The sequence below is a fragment of the Lampetra planeri genome, chromosome 17, assembly GCF_965212315.1.
Source record: "Lampetra planeri chromosome 17, kcLamPlan1.2.h2, whole genome shotgun sequence".
Lineage (NCBI taxonomy): Eukaryota > Metazoa > Chordata > Hyperoartia > Petromyzontiformes > Petromyzontidae > Lampetra > Lampetra planeri.
The window spans coordinates 463,452-476,364 of NC_136123.1; the positions used below are offsets into that span (position 1 = coordinate 463,452).

The 12,913-nt window shown below is 55.1% G+C and overlaps 1 protein-coding gene across 2 annotated transcripts in view; it reads right to left on the reverse strand.

Annotated features, from left to right (window-relative positions):
• Positions 1 to 315: 315 nt before the first annotated feature.
• The window catches only part of RNF31 (ring finger protein 31), a 29,562-nt gene continuing 16,964 nt past the window's right edge, over positions 316 to 12,913 (reverse strand). For both annotated transcript variants that reach the window (XM_078601774.1, XM_078601773.1), the window contains 9 exons: positions 11,905 to 12,003; positions 11,540 to 11,629; positions 9,884 to 9,998; positions 9,518 to 9,636; positions 8,535 to 8,642; positions 7,931 to 7,985; positions 3,125 to 3,227; positions 2,451 to 2,619; positions 316 to 2,119 (listed from right to left, as the gene is read on the reverse strand). In XM_078601774.1, the coding sequence (XP_078457900.1) occupies positions 2,081 to 2,119; positions 2,451 to 2,619; positions 3,125 to 3,227; positions 7,931 to 7,985; positions 8,535 to 8,642; positions 9,518 to 9,636; positions 9,884 to 9,998; positions 11,540 to 11,629; positions 11,905 to 12,003 (897 nt within the window). In that variant the 3' untranslated portion in view covers positions 316 to 2,080. The remainder of the gene's footprint in view (positions 2,120 to 2,450; positions 2,620 to 3,124; positions 3,228 to 7,930; positions 7,986 to 8,534; positions 8,643 to 9,517; positions 9,637 to 9,883; positions 9,999 to 11,539; positions 11,630 to 11,904; positions 12,004 to 12,913) is intronic.

A 12,913-nucleotide genomic window follows, 5' to 3' on the forward strand; every position in this document is an offset into this window, starting at 1 on the left:
TGAAAGATGTATGTCATTTCTTGTTTAATTGAGATCCCTTCCCTTTAGAACTCACTCATCCTCCGCCATTCCCAAGTGTTGTATATCCTGCCCCAGTTGCATATCTTGAAAACTAGAGCCAATCAAACATTTTAAGCCTCATTTTCATTCTCAGTGAATTAGTAAAGTTGGACATTTCGGAAGCATTTTGGATGTAAACCAGTGTAATCGATGAAGCTCAGCTCCCCACTCACGACACGTCACACATGGCCCACTTTGCTCTCAGCCGCCACGTGAATTCAAATCCAAGGCACAAAGCAACGCGTGACGGACATGTTTATGTCGCCCCCAATTTTATTTGAGCGGACTTCTCCCTGCCATAAACACGTGGAATATAACACCACTGGCTCAAATTATAGAACAGCAGATCGCCCAATGCCCGTTAGAACACAAGATGTCCTTCATTATCACCAACATCTTCAGTAACAAGGTGCGTGGTGGTGGTGGTGGGTAGTGGCGCACTGTGCCTCGACCCCGGCTACCCGAGTTCGATTTCCGGCCACCGTCGGTGACAAATCTCTGAACCGGTCCTGGGCCTCACGAGGTTGACTCAGACTTAAATGAGTATCCGGTGGTGTGTGAACATCAGCACCGGGGAGACAAAGGCGGCCGGGCGTGGAGCTGGCCACATCCCACTCGCTCCTGCGCTATGCCGACCTTCCCAAGTGCTCACTAACAGCACTTGTCCCGACAGTCCGTGTAGACTATATAGCGGAGATTCATACTCGTCTTCGGTGTAGATCTTGGCCCGAATGCGTCTATAACGAGTCGTGGAGGAGTTTGCCAAGGAAAGTCTTACCGAGCCCTTTCCGGAGGCTCCTGCTTGTACGTTTGGCCAATGCGTTCACTCCTGATCTCAGGTCCGGGAACAGCCGTATAATCATCATCGTGACCACAAACACCACATGAAGTGATGGTGGCATCACCGCAGCCCTCACGTGGCAGGCCGGGTGCACTTTGAAGCCGAAGGATCACTGCCGGCAGGACGCCACGGGACAGACCCCAGCCATCATGGGTTAGCCGACAAACACCGCCACCACCAACACCACCATCACCTCCTTTGGTTCACTGAAAAGCACAACTAAAGAACCGCACAACCCATTAACATTCAACAAAAAACAACCAGGCCCCGCCAGGGGCTCGTTTTATTTAGAGACCGTGACGTTCATGTTGTCATGCTGCATAAATTACACCGAGCAGAAGACAGCAGGGCAGAGTAAACGTCGCTCGCCCCGCGGTCTCCGCGCTCGCCCTGCGGTCTCCGCGGTCTCCGCGTTCGCCCCGCGCTCGCCCCGCGCTCGCCCCGCGCTCGCTCCCCGGCCTGGTTATTGCCTGGCCGCCACGGGGCCGCAGCAATGAGGAGCCGCCGGCCGCTGTGGCGGCAACCGCAGCGTCCGGCGTGCGTGGAGGTGACCGGGCGACGCCTGGTTCACTACGCGGGGTCAGGGTGTTGCCCCGGTCGGTGCCGTCACGGGAAACCCAGTCGGTGATCGGAGAGTGCAAATATTGCACCGTGGGTGCGTGCGGAAGCGTCTTCGCGAAGACGAAGGTGCCGCGAGCTGCAAGTGCTGTGTCAGAGATCCCCGTTCACCCGCCGCCACGCTCAGTTTGGACGTTGATGCGCCGGGAGTGAAACGTGGGACGCCGTGCCAAACAAAACGCGGTGCAATCCCAACAATACATCGTAGAGGCAAACTGTTACCCTGCCGATCCGACTGTGAACCCGTGAACCTGTTAGTCAGCTGGCAAAGGGCAACCGCAGAGCAAGCGTCTACCGAGGGCTATGCCGGTGCCGTGTTCGGTGGCCAGAGGTACCGGCGCAGATCCAACCGTGACACTCGTCCCACTGCCGGGCGTCTCCGCTGAACGTCCCGAAGAAAGCAAGGAGAACCCGAGAGAGACCGCCGTGACCCTGGCAGTGAGAATACGACCCGGGGGGGGGGGGGGGGGCTCCGCACGCCCAAAGGAGGGTGCGGGCAGCGCCTCGCCGGCACACCCCTCACCGACTCCCCCCCACCCCTCCACCACCTCCTCCTCCTCCTCAGTCCCTCTTCACCAGGGGGATATTGGCCAGGATTTCCTGAAGACAAAGAAAACGAGAAACTTCAGCAGCGTGTTAACGACTGGACGTTGATACGTCGAGGGGCAGGAGGAGGCCAAGCCGCGTGGGACAACGATGACACCGAGTGGGAGTGCCGCCAGGGGCGATGCGCTTGCGCCGGACATACGCAGCCATTTGGGGTGACGGGGGCTGCGCGAGGGATTATTGGGCTGGCTGTGAGAGACAGGAGCTGGTGTTGGGATAAAGAGGACTGTTGTTTCGATCGACAGGGGTCAAAGCTCAGCATCACGGTGGCCGGGGCTCGGGGTGACAGTGGCCGGAGTTCAGGACTCCGTCGCCCGGTCCTGACCTGCAGCAGCCGCTGCTGGTATTGGGCGTCGTCCTCGTTGGCGGCGTGGGGCGGCTCGGCCCGGCCGTTGCGATTCATCTCCGCCAGGAGTTCGTTGAGGTCGTAGCGGTGCACGGGGTCCACGGAGTTCTCGTTGACGAGATTCACCAGGTACTCCTTGTAGTGCAGCCTGAGCGGAGGGGGAGGGGAGGGGGGCGGAGGAGGAGGAGGTGAAGATGGCGGCGATGGTGGAGGGGGTGGCGGGGGGGGCGGTGGTGATGCCGGCAGTGGCAGTTGTGGAAGGATTGGTGACGGTGGCGACGGTGGTGGTGATGGCGGTGTTGGTGGAGGGGAGGGAGAGAGACGCTCATTGGCAGGGGCGCACGCCCGGCCGGCAAAGCTCATTCCAACCGAGCAGTGGCAGACCCCCGGGTGTGGTGAGATGAACGTTTTCAAATGTTTACTTCACTCCGCTCTGTTGCGGACCAATGAACGGTCACAACTCCCGTCTCCCCACGGCAGCGGTTGCCACCGGTCGCGGCGAGCGATGGCGGCCGTCACCGCGCCGTCTTACGCGCTCGGCGCGGCGTCTGTGGCGGAACGTCCGCCTGCCCCCCCCTCCCCCCGGCCCCGGTAAGCGCGACCCTACAGTACGGCCTGGTGAAGGAGGAGGTGCTCGCCGGGACAAGGCTCACTCGCAGAGGCCGGCCTGCCGGTCGGCGACCGCCTTGCCGCATGCCTCGTCGCGCAACCCGTTCGCCAAGTCCTTCTGCTCCAACACCTCGCAGACTCCTGGCACTGTGGCACACGCAGGCGTTGGCAAGGCATCGTCATCGGACGGCACCACCATCATCAGCAGCACCACCACCATCAGCAGCACCACAACCATCATCATCATCAGAAGCACAATCGTCAGCTTCATCATCAACTCCATCATCATCATCCTGCAGTGTCCTGCCAATGTGCAGACATCAGCATGGCATCATAATCAAAATCATCATTCAAGCGTTAAGTGCCAGCAACAAACTGCACTGTTGAAGATGTCAAACTTTTTTGGAGGCGATGGGGGAGGAAGTCGAATGTGGAGGGAATAAGCAGAAAAGGGAAGTGTTGCGACATCTGCCGAGTGGTCAGTGGCTAAGGGTGTGGTGAATGAGTAGGTGAATGAGTAGGTGAATGAGTAGGTGAATGAGTAGGTGAGCGAGTAGGTGAATGAGTAGGTGAATGAGTAGGTGAATGAGTAGGTGAATGAGTAGGTGAATGAGTAGGTGAATGAGTAGCTGAGTGAGTAGGTGAATGAGTAGGCGAGTGAGTAGCTGAGTGAGTAGGTGAATGAGTAGGTGAATGAGTAGGTGAATGAGTAGGTGAATGAGTAGGTGAATGAGTAGCTGAATGAGTAGCTGAGTGAGTAGGTGAATGAGTAGGTGAATGAGTAGGTGAGTGAGTAGGTGAATGAGTAGGTGAATGAGTAGCTGAATGAGTAGCTGAGTGAGTAGGTGAATGAGTAGGTGAATGAGTAGGTGAGTGAGTAGGTGAGTGAGTAGGTGAATGAGTAGGTGAGCGAGTAGGTGAATGAGTAGTTGAATGAGTAGGTGAATGAGTAGGTGAATGAGTAGGTGAATGAGTAGGTGAGTGAGTAGGTGAGTGAGTAGGTGAGTGAGTAGGTGAATGAGTAGGTGAGCGAGTAGGTGAATGAGTAGGTGAATGAGTAGGTGAATGAGTAGGTGAATGAGTAGGTGAATGAGTAGGTGAATGAGTAGCTGAGTGAGTAGGTGAATGAGTAGGTGAGTGAGTAGCTGAGTGAGTAGGTGAATGAGTAGGTGAATGAGTAGGTGAATGAGTAGGTGAATGAGTAGGTGAATGAGTAGCTGAATGAGTAGCTGAGTGAGTAGGTGAATGAGTAGGTGAATGAGTAGGTGAGTGAGTAGGTGAGTGAGTAGGTGAGCGAGTAGGTGAATGAGTAGTTGAATGAGTAGGTGAATGAGTAGGTGAATGAGTAGGTGAATGAGTAGGTGAATGAATAGCTGAATGAGTAGCTGAGTGAGTAGGTGAATGAGTAGGTGAATGAGTAGGTGAGTGAGTAGGTGAGTGAGTAGGTGAATGAGTAGGTGAGCGAGTAGGTGAATGAGTAGGTGAATGAGTAGGTGAATGAGTAGGTGAATGAGTAGGTGAATGAGTAGGTGAATGAGTAGCTGAGTGAGTAGGTGAATGAGTAGGTGAGTGAGTAGCTGAATGAGTAGGTGAATGAGTAGGTGAATGAGTAGGTGAATGAGTAGGTGAATGAGTAGCTGAATGAGTAGCTGAGTGAGTAGGTGAATGAGTAGGTGAGTGAGTAGGTGAGTGAGTAGGTGAATGAGTAGGTGAATGAGTAGCTGAATGAGTAGCTGAGTGAGTAGGTGAATGAGTAGGTGAATGAGTAGGTGAGTGAGTAGGTGAGTGAGTAGGTGAATGAGTAGGTGAGCGAGTAGGTGAATGAGTAGTTGAATGAGTAGGTGAATGAGTAGGTGAATGAGTAGGTGAATGAGTAGCTGAATGAGTAGCTGAGTGAGTAGGTGAATGAGTAGGTGAATGAGTAGGTGAGTGAGTAGGTGAGTGAGTAGGTGAATGAGTAGGTGAGCGAGTAGGTGAATGAGTAGGTGAATGAGTAGGTGAATGAGTAGGTGAATGAGTAGGTGAATGAGTAGGTGAGCGAGTAGGTGAATGAGTAGGTGAATGAGTAGGTGAATGAGTAGGTGAGTGAGTAGCTGAGTGAGTAGGTGAATGAGTAGGTGAATGAGTAGGTGAATGAGTAGCTGAGTGAGTAGGTGAATGAGTAGGTGAATGAGTAGCTGAATGAGTAGGTGAATGAGTAGCTGAGTGAGTAGGTGAATGAGTAGGTGAATGAGTAGGTGAGTGAGTAGGTGAATGAGTAGCTGAGTGAGTAGCTGAGTGAGTAGGTGAATGAGTAGGTGAGTGAGTAGGTGAGTGAGTAGGTGAATGAGTAGGTGAGCGAGTAGGTGAATGAGTAGGTGAATGAGTAGCTGAGTGAGTAGGTGAATGAGTAGGTGAATGAGTAGGTGAATGAGTAGCTGAGTGAGTAGGTGAATGAGTAGGTGAATGAGTAGGTGAATGAGTAGCTGAATGAGTAGGTGAATGAGTAGCTGAGTGAGTAGGTGAATGAGTAGGTGAATGAGTAGGTGAATGAGTAGCTGAGTGAGTAGGTGAATGAGTAGGTGAATGAGTAGGTGAATGATTAGCTGAGCGAGTAGGTGAATGAGTAGGTGAATGAGTAGGTGAATGAGTAGGTGAATGAGTAGCTGAGTGAGTAGGTGAATGAGTAGCTGAATGAGTAGCTGAGTGAGTAGGTGAATGAGTAGGTGAATGAGTAGCTGAGTGAGTAGGTGAATGAGTAGGTGAATGAGTAGGTGAGTGAGTAGGTGAGTGAGTAGGTGAATGAGTAGGTGAATGAGTAGGTGAATGAGTAGGTGAATGAGTAGCTGAATGAGTAGGTGAATGAGTAGCTGAGTGAGTAGGTGAATGAGTAGCTGAATGAGTAGCTGAATGAGTAGCTGAGTGAGTAGGTGAATGAGTAGGTGAATGAGTAGGTGAGTGAGTAGGTGAGTGAGTAGGTGAATGAGTAGGTGAGCGAGTAGGTGAGTGAGTAGGTGAGTGAGTAGGTGAATGAGTAGGTGAATGAGTAGGTGAGCGAGTAGGTGAATGAGTAGGTGAATGAGTAGGTGAATGAGTAGGTGAATGAGTAGCTGAGTGAGTAGGTGAATGAGTAGGTGAATGAGTAGGTGAATGAGTAGGTGAATGAGTAGGTGAATGAGTAGGTGAATGATTAGCTGAGCGAGTAGGTGAATGAGTAGGTGAATGAGTAGGTGAATGAGTAGGTGAATGAGTAGCTGAGTGAGTAGGTGAATGAGTAGCTGAATGAGTAGGTGAATGAGTAGCTGAGTGAGTAGGTGAATGAGTAGCTGAATGAGTAGGTGAGTGAGTAGGTGAGTGAGTAGGTGAATGAGTAGGTGAATGAGTAGCTGAATGAGTAGCTGAATGAGTAGCTGAGTGAGTAGGTGAATGAGTAGGTGAATGAGTAGGTGAGTGAGTAGGTGAGTGAGTAGGTGAATGAGTAGGTGAGCGAGTAGGTGAATGAGTAGTTGAATGAGTAGGTGAATGAGTAGGTGAATGAGTAGGTGAATGAGTAGCTGAATGAGTAGCTGAATGAGTAGCTGAGTGAGTAGGTGAATGAGTAGGTGAGTGAGTAGGTGAGTGAGTAGGTGAATGAGTAGGTGAGCGAGTAGGTGAATGAGTAGGTGAATGAGTAGGTGAATGAGTAGGTGAATGAGTAGGTGAATGAGTAGGTGAATGAGTAGCTGAGTGAGTAGGTGAATGAGTAGGTGAGTGAGTAGCTGAATGAGTAGGTGAATGAGTAGGTGAATGAGTAGGTGAATGAGTAGGTGAATGAGTAGCTGAATGAGTAGCTGAGTGAGTAGGTGAATGAGTAGGTGAATGAGTAGGTGAGTGAGTAGGTGAATGAGTAGGTGAATGAGTAGCTGAATGAGTAGCTGAGTGAGTAGGTGAATGAGTAGGTGAATGAGTAGGTGAGTGAGTAGGTGAGTGAGTAGGTGAATGAGTAGGTGAGCGAGTAGGTGAATGAGTAGTTGAATGAGTAGGTGAATGAGTAGGTGAATGAGTAGCTGAATGAGTAGCTGAGTGAGTAGGTGAATGAGTAGGTGAATGAGTAGGTGAGTGAGTAGGTGAGTGAGTAGGTGAATGAGTAGGTGAGCGAGTAGGTGAATGAGTAGGTGAATGAGTAGGTGAATGAGTAGGTGAATGAGTAGGTGAATGAGTAGGTGAGCGAGTAGGTGAATGAGTAGGTGAATGAGTAGGTGAGTGAGTAGCTGAGTGAGTAGGTGAATGAGTAGGTGAATGAGTAGGTGAATGAGTAGCTGAGTGAGTAGGTGAATGAGTAGGTGAATGAGTAGGTGAATGAGTAGCTGAATGAGTAGGTGAATGAGTAGCTGAGTGAGTAGGTGAATGAGTAGGTGAATGAGTAGGTGAGTGAGTAGGTGAATGAGTAGCTGAGTGAGTAGCTGAATGAGTAGGTGAATGAGTAGCTGAGTGAGTAGGTGAATGAGTAGCTGAATGAGTAGCTGAATGAGTAGCTGAGTGAGTAGGTGAATGAGTAGGTGAATGAGTAGCTGAGTGAGTAGGTGAATGAGTAGGTGAATGAGTAGGTGAGTGAGTAGGTGAGTGAGTAGGTGAATGAGTAGGTGAATGAGTAGGTGAATGAGTAGGTGAGTGACTGAGTGAGTGGGTGACTGGTTGAGTGAGTGTGCTGTTGTGACCTGCAGTGTGGCGGTGGTTGAACACAGTGGTGGTGATGGATGAGACGAAACACAACACTCAGGGTCTGGTAGAGACCAAGTCCTCAACACGGGTGACCATGGTAGCAGCAGCGAGAGAAGAGCGACAGGGAGGCGACACACGGCCCGGGCGTCGCAGGCGGCGCCGGGACTTACCGGTGTTGGCGACGGTGCCGAGCCTGGGCTTCACGTTGAAAGCGAGGTTGTGGTCCTGCACACAGCGTGGTCGTCACACGGTCACAATTACCACCGCTCGCAGTGAGCCCGCATCTCGAGAAACACGTTTCGACGTCGCCGCCAAACGGTAACGAAGGCGGCGGTGCGGCTCGTGCGACGCGCTCGCCGCCGCGGACGGGGGCGGCGGTGGTGCCATTCCATCGATCGATGCCAATACTCGGGTCCCGTGAAAACGACGACCGCCCCGACATCCCGCCTCCTGAAGACGGGAAACGTCGACGGGCCACGCACGGCTGGCGCGACGCGGCTGACGATGCAAACGGCATCACCGAGCGTCGCCCGTCACTTCCCGTCCGTAGTTTGGCGCAACCGGTCCAAACGCTCGCCACCGATGTTGGCCGTGAGCGGGAATCGAACTCACCGGGTTTGTAGCGCAACGCGCTAACCACTACACTTTCGCTCCCCCTATTTGGATTCGTACGCGCTCGCACGCTCGCACGCACGCACGCACGCACGCTCGCACGCGCACACGCGCTCATCGATGAAAAACGGCCAAGCCGCGCGCCGCTGCGCCACCACTCACCGTGAGCAGCGCCTGCAGCCGCTTGATGTCCCAGTCGCGCAGGTAGTGCAGGCAGTCGCGCGGGTGGTGCGCGTGCAGTCCCATGTTGGTGCAGCCCATGCCGCACTCCTGGGGGTCACGCAAGGTCAACGTCAACTCGCCGCCCGGCGAGGGCCGTAGCGGACTCGAGGGGCACGCGCCGTGAGCGAGCGGCACTTGCGAAGGCCGGGGTGGCACGCCAACGGGCGGTGTGGCCGGCACCAAACCCGGCTACCTTTGTTTCCCCAGTGCTGAAGTTTACCAGGCACTCAATGAAGGCCGAGTGGCCGGCATGGGGCTGGTTAGGGTGTCATTGGCCCGGTGCCGCCTGTGAAAGTGATTCAGGGTTCACATCGCAGTGCGCCGCCCGCCACGCTGCCGCGGCCCGCACATGCGCTCGTCAGCAGCACTTGCCCCAACAGCCTACGTACGGCTACATGGGGGACCTTCGTCTTTGTGTAATCGCATGTACGTGTGTGTGGGTATGTATGAATGTGTGTATATGTGTGTGTGTGGGGTGTTGGTGTAGCGGTTAGCGCTTGCGCTACGAACCCGGCGACCCGAAATCGATTCCCATTCACGGCCACTCACACCGGTGAAGATTATATAAACCGGTCCTGGGCCTCCCCTAAGGTCGACTCAGCCTCCAATAAGTACCTGGTGCAGTGTGTAAACATCGCCACTGGGGAGACAAAGGCGGCCGGGCGGGGTGCTGACCACCCACACTATCATGTGCCTTGCCGGCTTTCATAGGTGCTCGCGAACAGCACTGGCCCCAACAGTCGGTTTAAGGCTATACGGGGGATCTTTGTTTGTATGCACGCGTGTGTGTGTATGTATGTACATGTGTGTGGGTGTGTATACACGTGTGTGCATGTGTACGCATGTGGGTGTGTGTGTACGTGTGTATTTACGTGTGAGTGTGTGTATGTGTGTGTGTGCGTGTGTGCCTGGTGTTCACGTACGTTGCCCCTGCACATGGGGTTGTAGCAGCCGCTGCAGAACTCGTGCTTGCACTGCACGCACGTGAAGTGCATGCAGCCGCCCTTGGCCAGGGCGTAGCGGAACTTGCACTTGGGGCACGCTGGGGGCACAGGGCGGCACGGGGCCAGAGTCACGAGGGCCGCGTCGCCACGCACACGCCGGCGCCCCTCGCCCGGGCAGGCCGCGGGCCAAGCAGGGCCGAGGTGGCCAGGAGATGGTGGTGGCGGTGAAGGCGATGTATGTCTTGGTTGTGTCAGTTTGAGCTCAAGATGGCGGTGATGTTGATGGCGGTGATGGTGGTGGTGATGGTGGTGATGGCGGCGATGTTGCCGGTGATGGTGGCGCACCGATGCCGTTCTCCTTGAGGAAGGCCGCGAGGCCGGCCGCCTGCATCTCGGGGTCGTTGTCCAGCTTCCACATGTGGAACGCCTCGCACGTCAGGCCCTCGTGCTGCACCTCCCACTGCGCGGCACGCACACGCCAGCGACACACGTGTCACGCGCGCGTCCGTGACGCGATCAACACGTCTCCCAAATGTTTAGCACGTGATCAGCGAGGAATGAACACGCGATCGTCGTGTGTTTAACAAGCGATGGAATCCTGAGACTCGGTGAGGCTTTGCTGACTCGAGAGCGGACATCCTTGTTATTAGTTTCGACTTTGACAACTAAATTCCAAACACCCCGACTGGTGTCATAACACGAAGACATTTCCTATTGGGGCATCTCCCCGAGAGCTGCGAGCGGGTTCAGAAAGTAGGGAGACAGCGCCACCCGGTGGGGAATGCGTCAATGGGCAGCACGGGCAGCACGGGCAGCACGGCAGCACGGGCAGCACGGGCAGCACGGGCAGCACGGGCAGCACGGGCAGCACGGGCAGCACGGGCAACATTCAACAAAAATCCCACGCCCAGCCTGAGCAGACCGTTGGGGCAAGTCCTATTAGCGAGGAGCGCCTATGAAGGCCGGTACGGCACACGAGGGGAGTGGGTGGCCAGCACCATTCTCGGCCGCCTTTGTCTCCCCAGTGCCTACACATCGCAACAGACACTTAGTTGATGCGGAGTCGACCTAGGGGAGGCCGAGGGCCGGTTCGCAAATATTCTCCACCGTTATTGGTCGTGAGCGAGAATCTGAGTTGGGTCGCCGGGTTTGTATTGCGGGGCGCTCACCGCTGCGCCACCGCTCCCCAGCGTTCAACGGGCACTCGCGGTTACTGCGTAACAAACAAGATTCCCGTCCGCTTTGTAACGGCAATAAACGATGAGAATAGCCCGAGCGACGTCGTTGCGTGCGTGCCAATCGACACCCTGGAGCCGCTTGCCAACGAGACGTCCCGTGTCGAGGGATCCTCCAGGCGAAGAAAAATTAAATCAACGAAACTCTTGAAGGCAACTGCTGCCGAGGAACGGTTGCGTCATTAAGCGCGAGCCGTGCGCACGATGAGAGACGACGCCAACGCCGGAGCGGGGACCGAGGGGAGGGAGAGAGAAGCAGAGAGACGGTAGCTGCAGCTGCAACTGCAGCAGCAGCAGAGTTCGGAGGCCGCTGCTGGACACGAGCAGCTGGGGAGAGGAGGGAATGGAGAACGGGGCAGGCATTTGCCCAGCGGTGAGGAGTTGCCAGTTCACCGCAGCCACGGGGGAGAAAGAGCAAACGAAGGCGCCACCCCCACCCCACAGAGGTGCCAACGCTCTTGGTCTGCGACCTCTCACCTGTTTGGCAAAAGCTGGTGAGACCGACTACCCAAAACACGCGGTCACCTTCCACGGAAATCACCGACTCGCACGCCACCGGAGTGGCCGGGTGGTGGGGCGGAAGATGCCACGCTCGCCGCGCCTTACTGCAAGAAGGGCCTCGGTTCGATTCCCGACTCGGGTGGCTTTGCATGGAATCTGTGCGTTCTCTCCCTCCCCCCGGTTTTGTGCTCTCCGGGTGCTCTGCCTCTCCGAGCTAAGAAGCCACACGCAGTGCGACCGACGTTCCGCGTGCCCCCCCTCGTACCGGCTTCTTGCACTTGGAGCACGTGCTCTTGTTGCAGTAGGTGCAGTCCATGCGCAGTCGCGGCGCGTCGTGGATGCTTCCGTTTGGACACTGCCCACACACGCAGACGGCGGAGCGGCGTTACGTGATGTAGTGCGGCGTGCCGCAGTGTGACACGCCGTGGCGCGGCGTGGCACGGTGTAGTGCGGCGTGCCGCAGTGTGGCACGCCGTGGCGCGGCGTGGCACGGTGTGGCGTGACGCGGTTTTACCGACTTGGGTGGGGGTGGGGGCAGCGCGCGAGGCTGCATGCGGCGCGTACGTAGGGTGTACGCCAGGGCAGTGTGTACATGGGGGCAGCGTGTACGTGGGGGCAGCATGTACGTACGTGCGCACACCAGCGGAAGTTGGGCATCATGTAGAGAGCACGGTCTCTCATTTTGTTCTCAAACAGCCGGAAGACTTCCGGGTCCAGATAATTCCTGAACTGTTTCATACAAAAGACGACACCACCGACAGTGTCAAGAGAAGAGGCCCCAAAGCCACCGTGCGTGACGGAGCCCGGACAGACGATAGATTCCATCACTTTGCATAGTTATGACGTGAAGGTGATGAGAGAGCGCGTGAGTGCGGGTGTGAGTATGTGTCTGCGTGAGTGTGTGAGTGAGCGTGTGTGAGCGTGTGTGAGCATGTGGGTGAATGTGTGTGTACGTGTGCGATTGTGTGTCTGCATGAGTGCGTGAGTGAGTGCATGAGTGAGTGAGTGCGTGCGTTAGTGAGTGCGTGAGTGAGTGTGTGAGTTAGTGTGCGAGTGAGTTAGTGTGCGCGCATAGTCCGGCAACCCCCTACCTCCTCGTGGTGCCGGACGGCAACGCTGTGGTGGCAAGGATTAGTGTCTGGACCACTGGACAGGTTCCGCAGGATTGGAAGGATGCCCTGGTGGTCCCCCTCTTTAAGAAGGGGGACCGCACAGACTGTAACAACTACAGGGGCATCTCACTCCTCAGTGTGCAGGGCCCGGGTAAAACTACATGGTCTGTATTCGGAGCCATTCCCTGTACACCTTGGGGTGCGACAGGGATGTCCTCTGGCTCCCACATTATTTAAAATCTATTTCGACCATGTAGTTTGTGAAGACTTCAATAGCTGTACCGGAGGAATTTTCATCTGGTACAGATACAATGGAAGGCTGATCGATGCCCGGGTGCGGTCAAAGGATGGCTCCCTATTGCTCAACCATGTTATGTATGCCGATGATCTAGTAATTGCTGCTCACTCAGAGGAGGAGTTGGAGTCGCTGCTGCTGAACCTGGAACTTGCCACTAAGAGGTGGGGCCTTACCATCAGCCCCACCAAAACTAAGCACCTGCCTGGGTATTTTGTACAACTGCCCGATC